General features: G+C 46.3%; 1 protein-coding gene across 1 annotated transcript in view; it reads left to right on the forward strand.

Moving 5' to 3' along the window:
- Positions 1 to 23,687, forward strand: part of CAPN13 (calpain 13) — a 48,534-nt gene extending 24,847 nt beyond the window's left edge. Inside the window, exons 10-23 of the mRNA XM_041474003.1 lie at positions 714 to 788; positions 2,184 to 2,353; positions 3,915 to 4,060; positions 7,133 to 7,293; positions 8,813 to 8,849; positions 10,423 to 10,485; positions 11,497 to 11,554; positions 12,057 to 12,124; positions 13,585 to 13,653; positions 14,604 to 14,682; positions 17,431 to 17,547; positions 20,346 to 20,401; positions 21,450 to 21,495; positions 23,233 to 23,687. Of these exons, the coding sequence (XP_041329937.1) occupies positions 714 to 788; positions 2,184 to 2,353; positions 3,915 to 4,060; positions 7,133 to 7,293; positions 8,813 to 8,849; positions 10,423 to 10,485; positions 11,497 to 11,554; positions 12,057 to 12,124; positions 13,585 to 13,653; positions 14,604 to 14,682; positions 17,431 to 17,547; positions 20,346 to 20,401; positions 21,450 to 21,476 (1,126 nt within the window). The 3' untranslated portion in view covers positions 21,477 to 21,495; positions 23,233 to 23,687. The remainder of the gene's footprint in view (positions 1 to 713; positions 789 to 2,183; positions 2,354 to 3,914; positions 4,061 to 7,132; positions 7,294 to 8,812; positions 8,850 to 10,422; positions 10,486 to 11,496; positions 11,555 to 12,056; positions 12,125 to 13,584; positions 13,654 to 14,603; positions 14,683 to 17,430; positions 17,548 to 20,345; positions 20,402 to 21,449; positions 21,496 to 23,232) is intronic.
- Positions 23,688 to 23,997: the final 310 nt, after the last annotated feature.

Consider the following 23,997-nt stretch of genomic DNA (forward strand, 5'->3'; position numbering starts at 1 on the left):
TGGAATTGCATCAGTGTTTCCATGATTAGAGAGATGTTCTTGTGTCACTCTTGGGTTGTTTAATAGCGTCCCACCCCTCCCTGTTGCTAGGACCACACACAAGCACTCTGCTGAGAAAAGTCAGGCTGGAGTGTTGCATCTGGAAGGGTTGTGGGTTGTGTGGACATGTCTAGGGCTGGGATAACAGCTCTCTGCTCAGGCAGCATCCTCCCATCCTTTTGGAAGGGTGGACTACAATCCTAAGTGTAATTGAAATGTCAGCAGCATGTTGCAGGTAAGCTGCACAGATCAATAAATTATTGATTCACGTGCTGTTTATTTGTCTTAAACTCTGCAGAAAGTACAATTATCACTTAATTATAAACATGCTGCTTGGAAACAACACATGTGACTGGGTAATGTGCTCTCCACGTGTCAGTGGAATATCAGTGCTTCAGAGTGCTGTGGCTTGGTGCCTCACTAACCTCTCCAGCACAGGGACAGGTGACCAGGACAGTGGGAAGGATTCCCCACCCCAGGCTGGGCAGCTCAGGCATAGCAAAGCACAGTTTCATTTGTTGGCCTTGGCTATGAAGGTATCACCCACAGTCCTGTTTCCAATGTGCAGTTTGTTCACCCCTCCTGATTCCTCGTGGCCTGACAGGCTGCTTAGAGGAATAAGCCAAAGATGAAAAAATGTGCCACACATCTTTTTGATTTGTTCTTTTTTGCAGCTCTCCTCAGTGGGACCGTGTTGAGCCTAAATACAGAGAAGCCCTCCTCAGAAATAAGGATGATGGAGAATTCTGGTATTTCCCTATTGATCCTTTGTCTACTAGGTTTTCTATTTGCCTTCATTATGGGAAAAGTAATTTTGGCAGTACTCTGTTCTTGGTGGTGGTTCAAGGCACCTTGTGTTAGCTGTGTGCAAACAGCAAATTGGAGATTGTCCTGACTCTGTGGTGTCAGTGGAAACAAGATCTGAAAAAATAGAATTGGCCAAGATTAAGTGACAGGCTGATGAAAAAAAGAAAAAAAAAAAAAAAAAAAAGAAAAGTGAGAGAAGTAAAAACCCAGCCCTCTGAGACCTGGTAATTTTGTCACACCACCTCTCCTCATAAAGTGTGTAGTTTGAACCTTGGACTGACAGATGCTTGAAGAGGACAGCTGGCTAAGCAGGTCACTGGGCTTGTGCACTTGACTGCTCTGCAGGTGCTTGTGGTTTTTCACTGCCTCTGATTGCCCCCAGATACAGCTTAGCCATGCGTGGGCTGTCCCTCAGAAAAACTGATTATTCAGAAAGTGCACAGGTGCCCTGTGGGCTCTGAGGAAAGCAGGGCAGCAGCGGGTGGGTCTGACACACACACGTGGGGCTTGAGTGAAGCACGAGCGTGGGAGAGGACACTGGAGGTGCAAGGGCAAGGGACAGTGGCAGAGGTGTGCTGGAGATGGCAGGGCTCCAGCAAGATACCCCTGAACGTGCCCTGTGGTTTACCCTGGGCCATGAGGGGCTGTTAGGGCAGCCCAAAATGCATTGAGAGCTGAGCTCTTCTGCAAGGTAGCAGCCAGCAGAGCTGCAGGTGCCTGCAGTGCTCTCAGCAATCTTTTTTAAAGACATGGGGTGAATGTGGATACCTGACTGGTGTCTCCACAGAATCACAGAGTGGGTCAGGCACCACAGCAGGTCACCTGGTCCAGCCTCCTGCCCAAGCAGGGTCATCCCAGAGCACGTGGCACAGGATTGTGATGAGATGGTTGTGGAATACTCCGGTGAGGGAGACTCCACGCCCTCCCTGGGCAACGTGTTCCAGTGTGTGGTCAGTTGCACAGTAAAGAAATTCTTCCTCATATTCAGGTGGAACTTCCTGTGGTTCAGTTTCTGCCCATTCCCTCTTGTCCTACTGCTTGGTCCAGCCTCTGACACCCTTCCTTCAGACACTGACACTGATGAGGTTCCCTCTCAAGGCTGAACAGGCCCAGCTCCCTCAGAAGGGAGAAGCTCCGGCCCTTGATCATCTTTGCAGCCCTCCACTGGACCTGCTCCAGCAGCTCCACATCTCTCGTACTGAGGAGCCCAGAACAGGACACAGCACTGCAGATGAGCCTCACCAGGGCTGGGCAGAGGGCCAGGATTCCCTCCCTGACCTGCTGGCAATGTCCTTCTGTCTTAAACTGAACGATGAGATCTCCCTCCTTCTCTGCAGGATGTCCTGTAAGAACTTCCAGGAGCAGTTTTCATGGCTCTACATATGTAACAACACCCCAACATTCCTGGACTTTGGAGATGAGCACAGCACAACAACGTGGTCCCTGAACAGCTACACCAACCTGTGGAGCCCGGGCCTTCCCACCAGGAGGAGCCGCTATTCCCAGGGTAATCGATGCTCACTGCGCTCTCCTGGCTGTCTCTTCCCCTCCACTGGTGTGAAACATTCACTCTGAGCGCCGAATTGCACAAGTATTGATTGCCAGGTGTTAATGCCTGCCTTTTCCCAGTGCAGCACTCGTCAGCTAAAGAGGCAGAAACAAAGCAACAGCGCTGGCTGCTGAGTTAAACGGGAGACTCGTGATTTAGGAACCCTGGACTCCTTAAGTCAAAATGAGCTTGTATATCTTCTTTCAGCCACTTGCAGTAGGTGTTACTGGGCACCTCGTCAGAAAGTCTGGTCTGGCAAATAGGCTGTTGATTTTAAAGAGCAAAAAGCACTCCGAAATGGAATGGATATGGAATGAAAAAAAATTGTGCTACAAAGCTCTATTTTTTAAGGTAAAAAGGTCTTTCTGGGCTGATAAGACCAGTGGTTTTACTGCCTGTGCAAGAACTCTTCTGGCATTGTAAGCTCCAATCAGTAGTAGTATATTTTTACATTTTTATCTTATCTCACTTTTTTTTTAAAAAGCTGCATCAGTGTTTGGGCTTTGTGTTTTTAATCTAGGATGGTAGTATCTGATCAGTGAAGAGGCTTCTTTTTTTTCCTCAAATGGCAATCCTTGACTTAGCAGCAACCAGGTTTTGGCTGACAGATTTCAGGCTCCTGCTGCTGACCTGATCGCCAGGTCTCAAGGTGTGATAACAAAGCAGTGCCTGTGCTGCTGCACATCACAGTCACTGGGACTGAGCAGGGAGGTGCAGGGGCAAGGGTCTTGTAGGCAAGGGGCTAGAAAATGGAAAAATGGGGGTTGCCAAGCTCCAGAGAAAGCCCTGAACTGAAAGTGTGCAGGCAAAGCCATTTTCCTTGGAGCTGTGTTTCCCAACAGCCCTCTAGTAAAGGCCTTGTCCAAGTACAATCATTCAAATTTGCAACTTTCAAGGTCACCCAAAACAGGGATCTGGCTCTAAATCTACTCTGCTGCCATCTCAGTCCTTTTTTCCCTACTTGGGGTAGTTCATTGCCTTTTTTTTTTTTTTTTTTTTTTTTAAACCAGGAATGCTTCCTGTTAACCAAAGCCAAGAAGCAGCTATTTCCCTCTGGTGCTCGACATTCTGTCTGTCCATCACAAGCATTAGCAGCAGGGAAGAAGAGGATAGCTTTGCTCCATTTTGTCCTTTTCTATGTGTTTATCACCTCAAAGCCACAGTCCTTTTCAGCTCAGCCTCTGGGTCAGGTGCCTGATTAAGAGCCACTGCTTTTCTGCTGCTGGGAAAGTGTGCCACGTTGCCATGTAGGTGAAGCAGGTGTAGGGGGGTTGAGAAATCCACACGACTTCTGTGACTCTGCCAGAGATTTCTAAAATGATAAATGTGCAATTAGTTTACCTCCAGATGCCTCAGCTCTTAGTGCTAGTGTGGAGACCACGGTGCTCTCTTGTAATGAAAGGATCTTGGAGCAATGACTGCCTGCTCCTCTGGGTCAACACAAGCAAGATCTCACACAACAGGCTACTGCTGGAACATCTCGGAGCCTACTGTTAACCTATTAACACTTTCTCAGCAGGTGCAGCTTCAACAAACCCTCGGTATTTTTTCAAAGTGCTTGATCACAACCCGAAAGCCTGTAATGTAGCAATTTCACTCATGCAAAAACACGCTGAGCATGTGCAGGATGAAAAAAACCTGAGGATTGGCTTTTTCATCACCACGGTAAGCACAGTCGGACATCATGTGGGCACTGTTGTTCTCTGGGTGGTTTATTTTACCTGTATGGGGGAATGCAAGACTGCATTGCTTTTTGGCCTGTTAAAAAGGCCAAAAAGGCCAAAGGTCAGTATGTGGTGTGAATTTCTGGGTGCCTTCTATTGTAGAAACTCAGAGTAAAAATAGAGTTAAGCAGACTTTCTTTTATTCATGTCTTAAGGAAAAGGTGGCACTTTTAGTTCTGTAGCATCCCAGAATAGCCCTGGGAGACTGAGGGAGTCCCTGTGTTAGGAGATGTGCCAGGGCAATGTCCTTTGTGCCAGCAGTGCTGGTGACATGCCGTGCTGGCTGGGCACAAGGCATGACAGCCAGCACTAGCCACAGCCCTCGAGCAGCACTCCAGGTATAGCAGGGAAGCAGATTGTCTCTTGTTCCCCAAAGTGGACCTGTCTCACTCATCCTCCTGTTTTCTATCTGAAAAGCTGTGTAGAAACATTTACAAAACACATGAAAGCCTTAGCTCGAGACCGGTGTAGGGGAAATCCACTCAGACACCCGGGACCTCCACTACAATTTCTCTGGGTTTTTTTCTTGGTGACTGTCCAGAGAGGTGCCTTTTCAAGCTCTTCTCAGAGCACTACCAGGCTTACTGAAAGCACAGTATGGATGGATGCTAGCCTTTCCCAAAGTATTTTTGTTGTTGGCTGATGACTGTGGGAGGCTATTGTTCCAAACCCAAAGGCTAAAAAGGAAGCAGGGGTTGCTATAACCCTAATTTCTCCTCATTCTCCTCATTACTGGAGAGGTTTGCCCTCGTCCCAGACTTTAAATAATTGATGCCATAAGTTTAACAGCTCCTCATAAAGGAAGAGCATGGCTTTGTAGCTCGTAAAAAAAAAAGTGTGTCTGAGAAATAAAAGATGTCATTAAAAAGGCATCCCTCCAGCAAGTAGAGCTCACAATCCCTGTGGGAGGATATCCTCTGTCCTGTGCAGGTATCAAGCCTGCAGCACTCCATTGGGCCAGCTGTGCCACTCAGAAAGAGCTGCTGCTCCTGGTGAAAGGGGAATTGTTCCTTCCAGCATCCCCAAAAGTCACCAGCCATGGAGGTCTCTGTGTGCTCTTGCATGGTACACATCCACCGTGATCAGTTACCCATTTGAACAGGCGTGGCCTTCACTGGGAGGTGATGATATAGGTCTTGGTTCCCTCCAAAAACGGGTTATTTAATCAGGAAGCAGACTAGGAAATGGATTTTCTCTATTCTTGCTTTATATTTAAAATTTTTCTTCCCCTCCAGTTGATGCTCAGGTGTATTTTCTCTCTCCTGTATGAGATGGATCAAGGATGGATGAACCTCAATGAGTTTGTCAAGTCTAGATGGCATGGCCTCTGTGGGCTGCCAGCCTCAGGCTCCCTTTGGGCTCAGGTCACTTGGGTTTCTGGCCTTATGAGTGACCTCCTACACAAGAGCTGGAGGGCAGGGCCAGAACAGAGCATTGCTGCAGGCACCAGGATCACTGTGGAGCACCTGGGCAGCAGGGAGGGCAAGGGAGCAGTGAGGCTGCTCTGGCACACCAGAGCTTTTATCAATATAATGATATTGGTGCACATTCGTACAGAGGGTTATACAGAAAACATTCCCTCATGGACACACTGAAGTATTTTAATGTGAGAGCTGTCCTACCAGCTCCTCACAGCCAGCCTGGTGTTCCTGTCCTGGTAGCACCAAAAGCCAAGCCCAGGAGCTAAAACCAGACTGGGTGTGAGTGCCATTCCCTCAGTTTATTTCCCAGTGTTCAGCCTCAGTGCCTGAGAGCAGTCGGAACGCCTTTGGGTAAAAGTTTACAAGGGGTTTCTTTGCACAAGGAGGGTGCAGTTGGCAAGATTCATGTGGCTTCACTCTTCTCCCCAGGTCTGCTTTCTCTGCTATGATTCATGAGCAGCACCATCCGTTGTTCAGTACCTTTTGAGATGCATCAAATTGTTGCTGTGAAGTAAAAGGAGCATTATCCCTTGGCAGGATGAGGGGAGAATGCAGTGCAGGCAGGGATGCAAAGCAGAATGGACGTATCTGATAGCTCTAGGAAGCCTTTGATTAAATATAGACGTGGAACACTAATACATGGCTGTGAGGGAAGTTTAATGTTGTGTGATAGAGCTGAGAAATGTATAGAGGCTGATTCTTATCTCACACCAGTTTTGATTCCATTGAGATATTAATCTGCTTCTGCTTTTTTTACCAGAAGGAATGTGGAATAAGGCTCAGAAGTGGGGGGAAAAAAGTATTACACCATTTATTTCTTTGCAGCACTGCCCATTTCTATCTGCTCAAGATCTGACCCATAATACTTGGCAGTCTGTGTACCTCCCAGCCCTCTGTAACACTAGTCATCCTCTTTTTTTTTTTTCCCCTTCCAAAATAGCAGTTTTATGTTATTGTCTCCCAAAGGCATGGCTCATAAATAACTCTGCCACGCTGCATAACCATTCTAAATGGAATTTATACACGCTGATATATTTTGGGGAATATGTTAAGGAAGGGTTTTTTATTATGCTATCTTTACATGTCATCATAGTAAATAGCTGTTGCATTATATTTGTTTCATCTCAGCAAAAAAAATACTGGAATAACAGACGAAAGATCAGAATACTGAGTTTTCTTGTGACACTTGCTAGTTTGGATTGGGATTCTTGAAGCATTGTCATCTGGGTGACATACTTAGAGGGCTCTCCAACCTCTTTGAGTCACAGAAGATCTCAGGGAAATTTTTAGTAATAGCATTCATCCTTGATTCCTCCGTGAACTCTGCTTAATGTTAATTGAAGCTCTCTTCAAATCTCCTTAAGTTCATTTTGGCTTCTCTTTCTTTCAGTTTCTCCACCTTTGACCACCTTTGATATGTCCTTGGGAAAAGCCTGTCCCCTGGCTGGGCTCTTCAGGCCACGGGGGAGGTGGAGGCGTGACAGATGCAGTGTGTGTTCAGAGAGGTGTGGGCATGGCAGGCTGCTGAGACTGTGCTGTCTGATTTACTTTGGCTCCTAACAGGAAGACAGCCAGCTGTATTTTTCTTTCAGGAGAACTCCAGAGTTCTGAAGCAAACCTTTCTCCAGACTCGAGATGTGACCAGCTACTTGATCCTGAGCCCAGGAACATACGCCGTTGTTCCTGCTGCAGCAGAGGACCAGGAATTCGAATTTCTCTTACGAATTTTCATAAAGAATCAAGACTACCATGAGTAAGATGATACACACTCCTTAAAGGCCCCAGACTCAGTGTGCCAGGAATGAACTATTTGCTGTCAAGATAACTGATGGGGAAATTTGCTTTTAGTGGAGGGTGGGGAAGGCACAGAGGAGTGTGAAGCATCTGTTGGGTGGGATCAGGTGCACAAGGGTGGCCACTGCAGAGCAGGGCAGGAGCTCATCTGCAGCCACCTGCAAAGGGTCTCAGCTTTGCTACAATGAGAGCAATAATTGTGAGATATGTCCTCTAGCCCTGATTGTGAGGACATTTCTCTTTGCTGGGAGGAGGATTGGGAGCTTGTTTTCCCTAATTCTTAGCAGCTGTTCGGTAGTTTCTTACGTTTTGCTGGCTGGATGCCACATGGATCAGATCCCATTCTGCTCAGAGTGGGACCTGGAGAGGCCAAGAGCAGTGAAAGGCCTTGATCCTTCCACTCAGCCACCTCACAGACAGGCAGAACTCCCTGTGGGCATGAGAGCAGCCTTGAAGATAAGTTTAGTGGAAAAATGGTGTCTGAGTTCACACACACTCACATTGCCAGTGAATGTGGTATTGTATTGTATTTGGGTGTGGTTTAGTCCAAGTAAGTAAGCTTTGAGTCCCAGCCTCACCAAGTGACCTGCAAGCATCACTGTGCAGTGCCTTCCTCTCAGCTTTAGTGATTGCAGCTCTTACCTCACTGCCCCATATCTCAATAATGAGATTGCTTTCTAGGCTTTGGCCCCTGGCAAAAACAGCCCAGAACCAACTGAGGCAGCTCCTGAGTTATGGAAGCAAACACAAGAAGACCGTGCTGTGGGCTGGAGTGCCTTCAGCAGAGTGAGTCATGTGTGAGACAGCTCAGCCCTGGAAGTGAACTTTTCAGGAGAGCCTCTGACCCTCAAAGACCTTCCTGAGCTCAGCCAAGTGTGGAGATGACCTTCCAGAGGTTCTCTGCAGCACTTACCTATACAGATGTTATAAAAATAGAACCTGGCTTGTCTAATTCCTCTACTGAGAGCAAAACTCAAGTACTGAATGTGGCTGCTAAGTGTGTCTTAGCAATGGTGACCCTGGCCCAGTTTCAGGCAGTCTGCAGACATTTAGATGTTGCCTTTCAATAGCCCAGATGCTGTTTTTATTCCTGACTGTTAAGGTGAGCAAAGAGAAAGGAGGTGAAAAATTTCTGTGGCTCAAGGCAGGGCTCTGTGCTCTGTGTGGTGGGGTCATTCCTGGCATGTTCAGGGTGAGACAGGCTGCTTTTCTTTGCTGCTGGTGCCAACCGAGCTGGCTTGGGGAGAGCAGTGGCCCCAGAGCAGATGGAGACCCAGACCTGTCTGCACAGAAGGACCCAGGACTGGTGCAGCAGCCTGCTCTGAGCTGGGCCAGGCTGGGCCATGGGTGCTGAGCATCCTGTGGGGCTGTGGGCTGGCTGAGTGCTGCTGCTGGTGCCTGCCTTCCTCCACAGCTGCAAATCAGTGCTCTGGAAAGGGCTCTTTCCTCCCAGTTTGACTCTTGTAAATCTTTTCTAGGAACTCAAGCTCCCTGACCAGCCCAGGGCTGCCGATGGTAAGAGTCTGAAAACTGGTGCAGGCTCTGGTGGTGAGCATTTGGCCACCTCTACTGACTCCTCTTCTTCTGCTCTTTTCTCCCTGTACCACCCACTGCTGTCCCATTGTTTGACTCTGGCACCCTGAAACCTTGCTGGGAGGGCAGGACACCTCTCTGGAGAGATGGCAGTGACAACAAAGCCCTTCCTCTTCTCATATGTCTATTTCAGAGCCTGATTTTTGATGAAACAGGTGTTATGCAGTCCCTTTGTCAGTCTGTCCATCTGTCCTTTTCACCTCACCATCTTTAACACTTTGACAAACCAAATATAGCAGGGGAGAGAATGCTTAAAAGATTCTAATTTCTTTCAATGTCTGTAAAATGGGTATATATCTGTGGGGGAGAGAGAGGGAAACTTAATTCCTATGAGTGGGATTGGACATGCCTTCCCCATGGGAATGATTCAGTTCAAGTGCTCGTACCCTATAAAGCACAGGAGTCCATAGGGATGAGACTCAAATCAGATTTCTGCTGCTTTTCATCAGGATATCTTCAGAGACAGAGACATAAAGCAAACCACACTTTGAAACTGGCTGCACCTCTAGTTCAAACCTCATTTTGTGCTCTCCAGCCCAGCTTCCGTGGGTTTTTGAGTTCTTGCTGTGAGCTGTGCACATTGCCAGGGCTGGTCCAGCCCCTGCTGGTCCCACCAGCTAAGCCCTGCCACTGAGAAGCTGCTATTTACAACCTTCAAAGACACAGACCTTTGAAGCCAGAGGTGTGAAGGAGAACAGAAAATGGAGTCCTTTCCTTGTGATTCATTTTCCAGCCACAATTAAGCCCCATTAGAGGGGTAGTGTAAATGGTGACTTTTTATCTCTTTCCACTGACAAGCTGTCAGTTTAGCTGGCTGTTGTTCTTAGCCAGTGTTTTGACTTTGATGAATTGTGGTACCCAGAGTTTCTGCTCCTGTTCAGGTATTTGGGCTTCTTTGGTATGAAGTGTCTCACACAGAGATGAAGGCGTTGGGTCTCGGGCTTAGATTTTTTCTGAAGGCTTTATAATGTTAAGGATCATTCCCCTTAGTGCCTGGTGGATCTTTTCACTGGAAGGTTGGAAAAAAATCACTTAACCATTGAATTGCAATTGCTCAGGTATAGTAAGCTTGTCTTGGGATTGTGAAGGTGCAAGAGAAAGGAAAAGTCAGCTTGTGCTCTGTTTACTTGGTTCACATGAACCTCCCCATGCCCTGAGCAGTGGTCCCAACCAAGGTCCACCAGAAAGGATCAGCCTTGTGTCTCCATACTCAAGTATTGACTCACTGAATTCCACCCTGGATGTGTTCTGTCATCTTCCTTAAGCCCTGAACTGCTCCTTCCTGCTCTACTAGCTGCTAACACCTGAAATATGCTTCTTCCTTCATTGCAGCAGCAGTTGCTCACTCCTAGTCTGCTTTATTTTGTGGGTGTGAAAACTGCAGCCTGTGCTGTACATTCCCTGCCCCTCTAAAGTGCTGTTTGCATCAGCAGACTTTTGCCTTCAGTTGTTTTGTAGCTGAATTATTTATGTCTGCTCTTTGTTTTCGATGCAGGATGTACCAAGGCAGAGCCAGGGCAGCTCCTATAAGGCTCTTTTCCTAAAGTACGCTAAGCAGGTACCCTCTCTAAAACATATTGTTGGGAAAAAAAATAATTAAAAAAACACATGTGGACTTGTGGAAAAACTGAGCTATGATGTTGATACAAATCCATTTAGAATTTTTTTTTTTTTTGGAAGTGTAGCTCCATCCTCAAGTGGATATCCTGAAAATGGTATTGATTGACCTGCCAAAACCCCCAGAAAAATGGGACATTCAGCTGGGATAGATTGTCTAGTGCCATATATCAGTGGAATATTGGGGATTTATAGTTGAGCTGGTGATGGGCTTGCATGTGTACTTTTTTTTTTTTTTGGGGTGGTTGTGGGTTTGCGTTTTTTTTTTTTTTTTTTTTTTTTTTTTTTTTTTTTGCTTTTGTTTGTTTATTTGCTGAAAGCAATTAGAAAGCCTTGGGTAGTCCCCCCCCTCTCATCAGCATCATTTTCCATTTGCCTTCTCAGCACTTGGAAACCAGACATCAGTCAGCGTTTGAGTAATTGATTCCTGCTCTTTCAGAGCCAAGCTCTGTGTTCACAGGAGATGCTTTTAATGGTTTAATAAACTGTTATAAAGAACTCCTTGACTTAGTCAAGAGGAAAAAAATCGCTGTCAAAAGCCTCTGCACAATGAACCTCTCGCAGTTAATGGTTACATCAATGCGTGAAGGTGAAAAGGAGCAGGGCTGCCACACACCAGGGGCCCTGGGGGTGTCTGGGATGGCTGATGGGCAGCACTGCCTGTGCTCCCAGCCCACTGACACAGAGCCTGCTGTGCTGCCCATGCACAGCTCCCCATCCCTGCAGAACAAACCTCGTGCTGGTGGCAGTGCAGCTGTAGGGAAGGAGCTGGAGTGGCCCGGCAGCATGGAGGGCCTTGTCATGCTCCAGAGGGGATGCTGCTGCTCCTTTGATGTATATAAACAGGGGCTCTTGGTTGCCACAGTGCCTGAGGAAAAAAGTTTTGGGCAAGAGTGACACAGGAGAAAACTTTATGCTCACAGACGTCTCTTTGTGTTTTATTTTGCACCAGGGTTCAACTATTGATGCCTCGCAGCTGCAACAACTCCTTAATGAAGTGATCTTGCAAGGTAAAGCAGCCCAACTAATGTTTTTGGTGCTTCCCTCGCCTTAGGGATTAGAGTCATTTAGACATAGGATTTAATGGTGTCCTGATGGTCCTTAAACAATCCTCACTGTGGCTTACTGCACTGTGGGATGAGAGCCTGAGAGGGGCACAGCTGTGGGGCTGGAGCCAGCTCAGCCATGCACAAGGCTCAAAGTGCTCTTAGGAGTTGCTAAATCAGCATAAGTGGCCTTTCTTGTCACTGTCATTTCCCTTATGTCAAGAGGGGAGTGTTTCTGTCCCTGGGCAGGGACTGTGCAGAGTGAGCCCAAGCAGAGCACCCGTCCTTGGGGAAGGTAGAGGTGTCTGAGATGTGCAGATTCCCTCAGCTTGGCACAGAGCCCTTTGAGAACCTGAACCAGCTGTGTGAGCTTCAGCCTGGTGTCCTCCTTCCCTCAGAACGGTGTCCTGTTGCCTGTCACAGCCCTTGCTCTTGCTAATTCCTTCTGTTTTGTCAATCCTTGCAGATGAAATGACCAGCCTGGGAGGGACATTCAGCTTTGATTCATGCAGAGGCATTTTAGCTCTGATGGATGTATCCTTTCAGCAGAAGCAATAAACTTCCCTGGTGCTGCCCATCCTTGCCTTGAGTTATGGCTGAGCTGAGCATCCCAGCGTGAGAACCTGCAAGTAAATATTAGCCCAAATCCCCAATAAATAACTGTCCCATAGTCCATGCAGGACTTTGCTGTGCCTGCCCTGGCTCTGGTGTGTCTGCTGCCAGGTGAGGATCAACCTTCTGCTACCAGCTGACTTTTTGTTCTCATTTTGCCCTCTCTGGGGCTTGGCTAAGCTTCACCCTTGGGTGGGGGTCTCAGGCAGAGCTGAGGCAAGGAGGCAGGACAGAGTTTAGGCACAGCTCAGCTGTTCTGTGGTGGTGCCAGCCTTGGGTGGCACTTTAGCAGGCTGCCAGCAATGCTGGTGTCAGGGGCAGAAACGCTGTCACTGCTGAATCCCAGGCACTGGCCTCGCAGGCCATCCCAGAGTCTATTTCCAGTGTATCTCCTATTTAGCTGAATGAGTCAGTCTTTTTAGTGTTAACAAGACAACACAGGAAATACATTTCTGGCCATTGTAGAACAAGAGGGCTCCTTGATGGAAACATACATCTCCCTCGTGTGTTTCTTCCCCTTTGCTTGCTCATTGTCTCTTTTCCTCCATGCCTTGAAAAAGCTTTGAGACATTTTCAGACCTTTAAAAACTGCCACAGAATGAATAAAAATGACCAGAAGTCCCTCTCTCTTTCCAGCTTTCAGCATCTAGCCAGCGAAAGAGACTTTTCCTCCTCTGCAAAGCCTGTCCTGGGATAAGTGGGCACTGTAAATGCATGGCACGTGCAAAGAGCTGAGAAAGCCTGTGCTCTGCTATAATTCAGGATGGATTTTTAATTCTCTGGCCTGCAGATAACCCATGTACAGTGTGACCTATCCTGGCCTGCAAAGCCAGGATCAGCTTTTTTCACTCAGGTTCCACGACAGCGGCATTTGTCTGCTCGTATTTCACTGGTGATGGGTTTTGCTTTCGGGGAGGTTTCACCATCCTGCACTGGGGTGGGTGCTGCGTGTCTGCCCAGGGCTCCTGGGTGCAGTATGGAGGGGAGCAGGTTTGGGATCATCTCCTCAGTGCCTGTTCTCCTGGAGGATCCAGGCAGAGCAGATCCTGTGCAGAGGCAAGGCCATGGGGCCGTGTTCATCCACAGGGGTGTCCGTGCTCCGGGGCTAAATGTCACCACAGCTTCCCCTGTGGTTAAAGGTGCCTTATAAATAGAAACCTTTTGTGGTTTGTGAGGACAGGCATGAGCAGCTGTGCAGTGTGACAAAGAAGGTGGATTTAAACAGGACTGAGAGCAGGAAAACTCTTGGTTTTCTCAGCACAAAGTGACCCACAGAAGAGGCTGCATCTTATGTGTTCAGGTCTGTGCAGGCAGCATCCTCGGCAACAAAGACAGCCAGGTTCAGCTCTCATTAAGTGCTCGATTCTTAACTAAATGCACAGCTCAACTCGAATGGAAGACTCACCCTGCAGGAGTTCGGGAGCCTCTGGCGAAGCCTCACTAAGTACATGGTACGGGGGAGGGGTTGGCTCTCTCTGGGCTGCGGATGCTGTGGATGCTTTGGGTTATGTGGATTCTGTGGATTCTGTGGATTCTGTACCCCGGGGCTTTCCAGCAGCAGGGAGCAGCTGCTCCGTGCTCTCAGCCTTGCAGAGGTTGCTTGCTTAGCGGGTCAGAGTTCCCTCCTCACGCAAGGGAGGCAGTGGGGTGTGTAAAGTGCTCCAAATGAGCAGCCCAGGCTTTTCCAGCACAGAGAGCATGGAGGGAAAAGGTAGGAAGGCCAATTAGGCTCAGAATCTGATGGAAATCTCCATGTCTGTGCCACCACTGGCAATTTTTATTTTTTTTTTAAGAAAAGCTTTCTAAGCTGAAATGACTTCTTGAACAGAGTCATCTGAAAAAATGTCTTTCCTCGTTTCTGCAGTTTCTAGTGGAAATGTATAGGATCTGATAAAGGCTTGTCTGGGAGAAATGTTTCTGCTCCAGGATAAGCACTGGAAGCAGTGACATGGTATTTAGGGTCCCACCTAAATTCTTCAGGGCATGCATGGCAGCTTCTCTGTGTCAGGTCCTTCTCCCTCAGCCTTGGTGCAGGACAGTAGGATCTCCTCAAAACTCAGGTTTGGGTGGGCTCCAATTTGTTCCATTCCTCTTGAGATGCTCTGAGCCCACCTAGTTCCCCATCTAGACAGGGGTGCTCTTCCCACTGACAGCACCTCAAATGTGGTGTGGTGTGTTTTAGGAAAGCAAAAAGGCTTCTTCCCACCCCAAACTGTGGGATTTCTTACACAGTAGCATTCTGTCAGAGCCTTCTGAAAATGGGTCTCCCTTGTCACTGCCACTCCATCTCACCTGTTGAACTTCTTTGCAGCATATTTATTAAGAGAGGAGAATCGGTTGTAGTAGTAAATGTGGGGAATGGTGGTAAGAGCTTGAAATCTGCCTTTGCACTGTATTTTAGGATATCTTCTTCAAGGAAGACAGGAACCGTTCTGGATTTCTTGATATTGCTGAACTGGAGAACGCCATACAGGCAGCAGGTACGCCCAGAGGGGCTGAGCAGCTCCCTTTGTTTTCCCTGTGGCACTGAGGGAAAGGATGAAAAAGAAAGAGGAGAGAAAAAAAAAATACTTTTAGGGAGAAAGTGGCTTGGATTTCCCAGAGATGCCAGTTAGATCACAGCTCTGCTGAGAGGTCTGTGCTGGAGCCAGCAGAAAGATGCAGAGAAATGCAGCCCTGGCCAGACCTGCTTCTCGGTCATGAATGGAACATCCAGCGGGGAGGAAAGGAGAAAGGAAGAGTGGATTCTTGCACTTGGCTCACTCAGTTCCTGAAGTTTCTCTCCAGGGCAGTGACTAAATTTAGAAGGGAAAGCCCCACTGACAGGCATTTATTTAGTTTGCACTGACCTCTGTTGGCTGCTGAGTGCTGAAACTCTCAGCGAGTGCGCACGAGTGAAGCATTTCAGCTGGGTTTTCTCAAAGGAGATTTTGTGCATGAAGTACATCTCTGACACAGCCATCCCCTTTTAATTGTGCACCAGAGAAGCTCCCAATTGGCTGCCTGGAGCTCAGAGTTGTGCTGTCCCAGGAGGAAACTGGTGCAGGATGGCTGTCCCTGGAAGCCATCAGCTGAGGGGATGCATATATAATTTTTTTGCTGCTGAGAGCTGGGCAAAGCATCAGCACCTGTCTGAGAAGTGCAGCACTGATGTGCCAGATGTCAAAGGAGAAGCTGCCAGGGCCATTCTGTGAGAAAGATGCTAAAGTGTAAAACTGGGAGGAAAATTGTACACGGAAAAGTCTTGTCAGCCAAAACAATGCAGCTGTTTGGAGGGATAAAAAGGCACTGTTAAGTGGCAAATTCAATACATGTTTGACTACAAGTAGTTCTGAGTGGGGAGGAAAATTACAAGCTCATTCTTGCTGCCCTCTGAGCCAGAAGTGTGGATTTGAATCTGGCTTGGCAATGGGATGATCCCTGTCCTGGCTTTTGAGCAGGAAGCCCAGAAGGAGTTTGGGAGCTTGGTGCTACCTCTGGGAATGGTATTAATGTATTTAAATCCAGCTCCTAGGCAGCTGTTCCCTGAAGTGTTCAGTGCTTTCCCCAACAAAACACTGCACTGTGTGCTTAATTTTCACTGTTTTCCTAATGCTTCCAATAATAATAATGGATCAGAGTAAAGCAGGCCAGCTGCATTAACAGCAGTGCTGCCCTGAAATGCAGCAGCGTTGGCCTGATGTATTTACAAACTCCTCTTTGGCAACAGCAAATGATTCAAAATAATTTTTATAAATAGGGAAACATCAAGTCAGTAATTAGCATCTTAGCCAAAACCAGAGGGAGGAATCCAGCAGACAAAAGGTTTGGGAAGTAGTCTTACAAATGAGCTGAAAATTCTTGGGAACAGAGAGGACTGACCCTTCAGTTTTGTTGATGAGGTTAATTGAGAGATGTTGCCAACTGAGCAGATTTCAGAGCAAGTGTATCCTAGACTGACCTGGCCAAATTCTTGGTGTTTTACTAGGGTAAGACTGGATTATAGCATCCTATAAGTAATATTTACTGGAATCTGCTCTCTGGAGAGAGCTTGATTGAATTCCTACTGTCTTCAAAAGGTTAAAAATAGAATTCATTGCTCACTGCTACAGTGCTTTAAAACCAGACTCGAAGAGGACAATTAATTAGATTAATTTTTAATTTTTATCTTTATCTCATTTGAAAAGAATATAAAATCATGTTTACCTTAATTTGAAATGTATCTTAAGCCCAAATGTATTTCCATTCTTTAATTATTCAGCATAATGTACCTGCTTCCTGCTGGAGACCTCCAACTAGGCTCATGCAACCAGAGTTTGTCAATGGTGGTACAAAACCACTTCCATCAGCTCTCTCTCTCCCTACACAGGTGTAGAGAAGCCATTTCTTTTATTTCTGCTTTTTCAACTAATTTAGCTCCATGATGAGTTCATTTGAAACGGAAAAGTTTAGAGCTGGTTGAAAAAGCAGGAAAGTTACTTCACATCCAGCTGAGCTACTAAAACCTGGAGCGAGCAAATGAGACTTTTCTGAAGTCTCAGAGAAGGCATTAAACCAAAGCTATCAGTCCAGCTCTCTGCGGAAAATTTCCCTTTTGTTTTGCAAATCAGCTTTTAGTGCAAAATATATTTAAATCATTCCTCTTATATAGCCAGCACATTTAGGGTAGTTTTATTTAACTAATAAAAGAATCATTCTAAAAAGCAATTTTTGTTCATTCAATTGAATACCGATTTCCATCCAAACAGACTGCGACACAAATACTGAATAATCAACTAATAAAAAAGAAATGCACCCTTCACTATTTTCTAATAGAAGAGAAAATGTAAAAATTAAGAATCCCAGGCATGCTATGCAGCATAATAGCCTGAGCATGCAGCAATGCAGCATCTGCCTCTTTAGCAGAAAGAGCCGGTGGTATCGGAAATGCTACGCTCAGACTTTTACAGTTATGGGCCAAAGAAAAACACCCTTTCTTATAGAAAATAAAAGCTAGAAAGGCAAAGCAAGACAACACTAGATGAGTTAGCTCAGTGTTTGCAGCTTGCTGACTTAAGCCGCAGTGGGAGTCAGTGAGTGAGGCGACTTTGGTTTTCCATTACCCCGCCCCAACTCTTAGGCACGAAGTGGGGGAAAGGCTGCCCAGGGGAGGAGAGGGAAGGGGGCTGAGGATGTCCCCAGCTTGCTGGCAGGCTGCAGGAGGCCAGCAGAGCTGCTGCATGCCCTCCCAGCGTGTCTTCCCTCGGCAGGTCTGGCCACCGACGCGCAGCTGCTGCGCCTGATGACGCTGCGCTACGGCGACGGCAGCGGCAGGGTTGGCTGCTGCGACTTCGTGTGCTGCATGCTGCGCCTCGACACCATGAGCCGTGAGTGCCAGCACACCAGGGCACGTGGCAGCAGGCAGCCTGCAAAGCCAGGCTGAGAGCAGGGGCGAGGGACGAGGGACGCGACACAAGGCGTGATAGCACCGGCCCAACGGCGTAGCTCGGAAGGGACACAGCTGGCCCGGGCCAGGCAGCTCTTTGGGCAGGCTGTTTGCCAGCAGCTGGATTCGTCTCCTGTGCACTGGCATAGAAAACTAGGGGACCCCAACTCTGGGGATGATTGGCATCTGACTCCATCGATTCAGAATGCTGAACAATTAAGCACTAATGCTTTATTAAAACTATACTATGTTACAACTATATTGAAGAGACACTATACTGTACTACAAAGAATACTAAAGAAAACTCATGACTGTCTCCAGACAGCCAGGACACAGTTTTGAGCCAATTGGCCAAGGAAACAAAATCCCCAGCAGAATCCAATTGACAAATCGCTTCAGGTAAACAATCTTCCTAACACATTCCACATGTGCACAACAACAGGAGCAGCAAGTAGAGATAAGAATTGTTTTTCTCTTCTTCTCTCTGTGCTTCTCCAGGAAAAAAAAACCTGAGAGAGAGAATAATGTCTCTCTCTGTTCAGAGAATGTGAATGCCACACGCTGGAGCAACTGGCTGCTAGAGAGTAGTTCAGTGTTCAGTAAAGTTGTCTCAGTTCTTTGGTTAGGAGAAAGTCCAGTATCCTCTGTGGATGAACAAACCCATTCCCTGTGTTGCAGCCAGCTATTGCCTGGCACTTGCAAGGAGGGAGTGTTTGTAAATGAGCTTTTGCCTGAATGGAAATGAAATTCTGTTTTACAGAATCGTAATTTTTGCTACTCTAATAATAAGCATTTCGACTGGAGATATTGGTAGTTAAGCAAAGTCAGCAACTGTGACCCCTGTGCTAGAACATTGCTACAGCAATTTATTTCATCTCTGGAATGAGCTGGGTTTCAACAGTGCATGGAAACGAGCGTTCATTTTCTCCCATGTGTTTTTAGCACTGATGTTTAATGGGCCAACAGTGGTCAGCAGATCTGCTTGGATGACACTGCTGAAAATCCCATTTCAAGAGAGTACAGCAGAAGCAGCTCTGAAAGCGTTGTAAAATCAGAGCGTGTCCTGATTTTAATGCTTTCATTAAAAAAAAAAAAAAGCTTGAAAACACCCATTTTTTGTGATTATACATGTCACTTGCTGTAGATGAAAGTTTTTATGCCTAAATTACTGCCACAGTATTTTTTTTTGTTTAAAAAAGATCCTTTTACATTTTAAGAGCCAATGTAAAGACAAATCCTTTGCATCCATGTGGAAAGGAGTATCTAAAAGTTTCATTGCTGTCTGTAATGAGAATCTTAAAATGCTCTCCACTCTTTCAGTTATCACTTTACAGAGGGTTTAATGTGAAATACATTTCTCAAACTTTTTAGATCGTTGTGAATAAGTTTGCTACAGGAGAGGATAAGGGTGCCAAGTGGGAATAAAAGGCAGTCAACCTTTATGATGATGTGAATGCAGCGGGGAAGATAAAATCAGTCCCATTAAATCATTATTCATCCTTTCAAGATAGCCAGAGATGAGACCCAAACCAAAAGCAGCCTCTTCTTTGCAAATTCTATTTAACTGGAGTTAATGAAGCAGTAAAGAGGCACTTACCTCTGCCCAGAGGAGGTAATTTCAGCGCTGCCACTTTTTCCTAAAAAGACTGCTGGGTGCAAGCCCAGCCCTGCAAATACAGCCTTGTCAAGGGACTGGGCACAACACGAGGATTTCCTTATTCTGTGCCTTTCTTCAGAGCAGTGTAGGCTGCATGTGGCACCTTTCCTCCCTGCTTTAGGCCCTACAGGTAGCTCTGGTGGCCTCCTAAGGGGCAGATGAGCAATGAGCCCTTGTGCCCTGTTCCTACCCTCTCCCAGCAGCCTTTTTGCTAAGGCTGGGCGCGTTTCAAAACACCTGTAAATCTTACAAAGTCTTTTCCATCCAGGGTGGGAAACTCCAGGCTCCCAGAGAAATGTGTCATTCAGGGATAGACAGACTTAAATTTGTTTCAACTTTTTATTACTGTTATAAGAGCACATTTCTAGGAGAAAAGTAATTTCAAAATAAATAAAAACCCTCAAAATACTGTGTTTTGAGTTTATCCAAATACTTGGGTTTGAAGACTTCTCCTAGACATACTGCAATATAAATATGCACATAGAATAACAATATTTGAATGGATTTAAATTTCCTGATGGCAAAGTGTTCTGTCAAAAAAAAAAAAAAAAAACTTTCAGCAATGTTAATTTCAAACTCTAGCTGAATAACAGCAGCATCTGCATTTATATTCCCTGCAAAAAGCTTGCAAGGCATACTAATGACTTCAAGAGAATCACTTTCTTTAGGGCACACTGTGATCACTCACTGCCAGGGAGGATGGAAAAGGACCAACAGAAAGTTTCCCTGTGGGAAGATGTGTTTCATTAGTTCACCGTCCTCCTGTCACTCTTCAGGCAGGAAAACAATTGAAACAAATTAGGAGAGGAGATGAAGGCAGCCACATTGAGCACTGCCTGTCCCTACACTTCTGCCAGATTCTGGCCCCAAAATTGGGATGCCTTCCCAGGCTGTGATCCGAGGGCCAAGGCAGAAGAGGTACCCAGCACAGAAATGAGATATGGCCAGGCAGGACACTGAGCCAGGCAGAGCATCCCAGCACAGGGACTGCAGCTCTGCTCCTCAGCTGCCACAGCCTTGTGTCTGCACTGCATTCTTGCTTCTTCTTCATGAAATAAGGTTTTTTTTTGTTCTGCTCCTAGATGCATTCCAAAACTTAGCAGAGGGCAGATCACAAATTTTGATGACAGCAATGGAGGTAAGAATGCTCCTTCCTTCTCTTCTCTTCTCCCCAGCTCCCAGGTGGGAGCACACGTCAGCAGAAGGGTGAAGTTGAAGATGATGTGTGATGTGTGTTGCTAGGCTTTTGTCCTAGCAAACAGTGCTGGAGGTTTTCCCTGGCTGGAAATGCACCTGTGTGGGAGGTGTTTCCCTGGGGTTCCCTGGCCCCACTGGAGCACAGCTCAGAGGTGCCCATCCCTGGCCAAGGCATGGGGTCTTCCCTTACTGACACCAGCCTGTCATTGCTGGAAACATTGCTCAAAGTGACTTTGAGAAAGTGACAAACAAAACCAAAAAAAAAAAAATCCATGCCCTCATTTCTTACTGCCCCATCTGTTAATCCTGAATTGCAAAACATCTTGGCTTTAAGAAAGAAACAGCAGACAAATGCTTGCTGCTGCTGTTTGTCTTAAAAGCACAGCCTGAAGGATAGCTCACTGAATGGGGATACATCAGGCTTTTTATCAGCTAGTCTGAAGCAAAAATCCTGCTGTGCTCCATAGTGATATGACTGAGTACTGCATTTTATCAGTCTGGGGACTGTTATTTGACAACCCAGTGTTTAAAAAGATTTTTTAAAAGAGCCTTTTATAATCTCACCAGCTCCCGTTTACACTCTGTGGTTAGTGCAGAGCCTCATTGTTCATTAAATCTGTTTTGCACCAAGGGCAGAGCACAGTTTGCAAGTAGAGGACCTGGACCTATTTTATAGGGTAGTCTGTAGGACAGCCAGGTTCCCAGAAGTTGCTATCTCTTCCACTTGCAATCAGGCAGGTGCCACACTTTCCCAGCAATTGCTCCTGCAGCAGCTGCTGCAATAATTTATCATGGAAAACAACATATGGAAAGAGTTTCTGGGTCTGAATTGTAATAAGGGAAAGAGGCAGTTCCAAAATCCCTTAACTATCCTGTGCAGTACAAAAGGACTACAGTCACTGGGTCACCCCTGAAGGTCCTGAGACAAGTCTGAACCCTTGGTGTACCATCACTGTCTAAATGCACCTTTTCTTCCCCTTTTTTTCCAGTGGCTGACCCTTGTCATGTACACCTAGAGAGATGCCAGAGGTCATGGTAAGAAATCTCCTCAGTGCTAAAAAGAGAGGGTGGGGCCCTTGCAGGAAGCTCAGCCTGGAGTTATGGGGGATTCTGAGAGAAGCTGTGAGAGGAAGAGGGAAAGAGGAGAGGCCTGCAGCATGAGAAGGGCTGTAAAGGGAATTGGACTTTGGGCTATTTTTTTTCTGGGGAATTGCTGATGACCTCACCAGTCAAGCAGACCACCAATGGCTCAGCTAGAAACTTGCCCCCACCTAAGATAACAGATGAGAGAGCATAATTTATATTTTTGAGTTCTGAGGGGTGCAATTTCCTTTGCATATTTTACACAGCAGCAAATGTATAGTCAAATAGAGGGTGGGTACACGAAGTAACTTAGATTTCTTGGTCAGTCTGATTTCACATTTTTAACAGAATTACGTGGTTTGGTTTACATTTGAACTACAGTCCTTACCTTGTGCTTCTTTTGATGTTTGGACTTTTTTCCTCTGGACTTCCCAATTTTGCTGCTTGGTTCTCATGAAAGACTCTGCCTTTTCCTGCAGAACTTGTGTTGTTTATACACCCGAGAGCCATCTCGGCCATGGTGCTTCTGCCAACCCTCTGTGATGCACCTGCTCCAGCTGCAATGTCAAGGTGTTAGTGCTGCTCCCAGTGTTTGTCACTGAGGAGAAAGCAGGGAGGAAACCCTTAGTAAAATGTGCAGTGGAAGAGCAGTTGACCCCAGGAATTTGTGGAGCATCCTTGAGCAAATCAGACACTTTCCTTATCAGCCTGGTCCAAAAATGGAGTAAAAACCTCAAGCCCATGACATTCTTTGAAATCCATTAACTGCATCCAGCTAACCCTTCCTACAGGCAGGAATTACAACAATAAATAATACAGGAACAGCATCTCTGGTGTCTCACACCCTGTTTCTGCAGGCAGTTTGCATTGGGTGCCAGCTTTGCTGAGAAGTTGGAAGGGGAAATGCATAACTGGGGTGTAAATTACACTCCCCAGGGAGAAATCATGGAAGGTTCAGAGCCAAGGCAGGGATGACTCCTTGTCTTTTACCTTGACTCCAGGATAAGATTTGTGCCCTGCTGCTCCTCCCTCTTGGCTCCTGGTCACATCCAGTGTGTCCAGCTGTGGCAGGAGCTGGCCTTCAGCACTGTGATGCCTTCACCCCCCTGAGCTCTGCCTGCTAACAACTAATTAAGCCTGCCCTTTGCATTCAGAGCTGTGGACAGTGCAAACCTGCATTTTGATGTGTTGGTGTGTGGAAACAGAGTATTCACAACACTGCACCCAGCACTTGCACTGCAGACTGTCATTAGGTAAATATGAGAAGGACCTCACCTTTGGAGATGAAGTTGCTTAAATTATTACTTGCAAATTATATTCATAGTCTATTAAGTCTTTTTTTTTTTAATGAATCATTCATAAACTGATCATAACTTCTGGGAATATATAATTAATCATAATTTTCACTTACTGGTTTGGAATGAAATCCTGCCTGCAGGGTGTTTGTAAGCAGCTCACTTGAGCAGTTTAGCAGACACTTGCAGCTGGAGCCTGGGCAGTCGTGGCACAGGACCCTCAGAGGATCAGAACTGGTAAAATTGGAGCCTAACAAACTGTGATTGATGTGGGAAAACACACTTGGCATTTGCTGAAAAAAGCTCTCTTGGCAAAAATATTCCCGTTAGTGATTCCTAAAGGCTGACCTGAAGCTGGCTGTGGTCTGAGTGAGTCTCTTTACCTCTGTTCCAGGTGACTTTTCTTCCTCCTCACAGAGCAGTGTCCAAGGCCACCCCATACAAAAGCCATCTTGAAAAACCACTGAAGGTGGTGAAGGAGTGAAGCCAGGTGTCCTCATGCTTGGTGGCACTCCAAGCTGCTGGGATGAAGAGTCCTTTCCAGGCAAACTGGAGGTGCCTTGGAGAGGAAGAATTGCTAATGAAAGTACTCCATGGGCAAGCTGGTAGTACTTAATGGTCTGGGCAAGCTGGCAGTGTTGACTGTGATCTTCTCTCATCTTCCCATAGATAGTACAGAAGTTAGGACCAGCTCCATTAACTCCACTACGAAAAAGAACAGACCTGTGCCTTTCATGTGAAAGGAGTGTATAAGATGTAGGTTACAAGAACAATTAAGACACAGTTTGACTTTAATTATTTCTTCATTTTCTTCTGTGCCATTTATAAGTGCCAGAAAATTATTGAAGAAATTAGTGCTAATTCATAAATAACACCAGAATCTTTTTTGTTTTCTTTATACTTTTTATTAATAAATTGAAAAAAAAAAAAGTCTCAGGCATTTTTGAGTTCATCAACTATAGGGATTCCATTTTATTTGCTACAGAAATTGGGTAGCATATTAGAGATATAGAACAAATTGTTCAGTGCTTTTTTCTGACTTCCAGAATCTATACTGGGACTGTTTGGGAGTAGAAAAGTTTATCTGAACTGCATTCTCTTCCGTCGTCCTAATGTCTTTAAAAATGTAGGGCTTCTTCAGACATAATTCCTGCTCAAA

The sequence above is a fragment of the Pyrgilauda ruficollis genome, unplaced genomic scaffold, assembly GCF_017590135.1.
Source record: "Pyrgilauda ruficollis isolate IOZ18807 unplaced genomic scaffold, ASM1759013v1 scaffold31, whole genome shotgun sequence".
Classification (NCBI taxonomy): domain Eukaryota; kingdom Metazoa; phylum Chordata; class Aves; order Passeriformes; family Passeridae; genus Pyrgilauda; species Pyrgilauda ruficollis.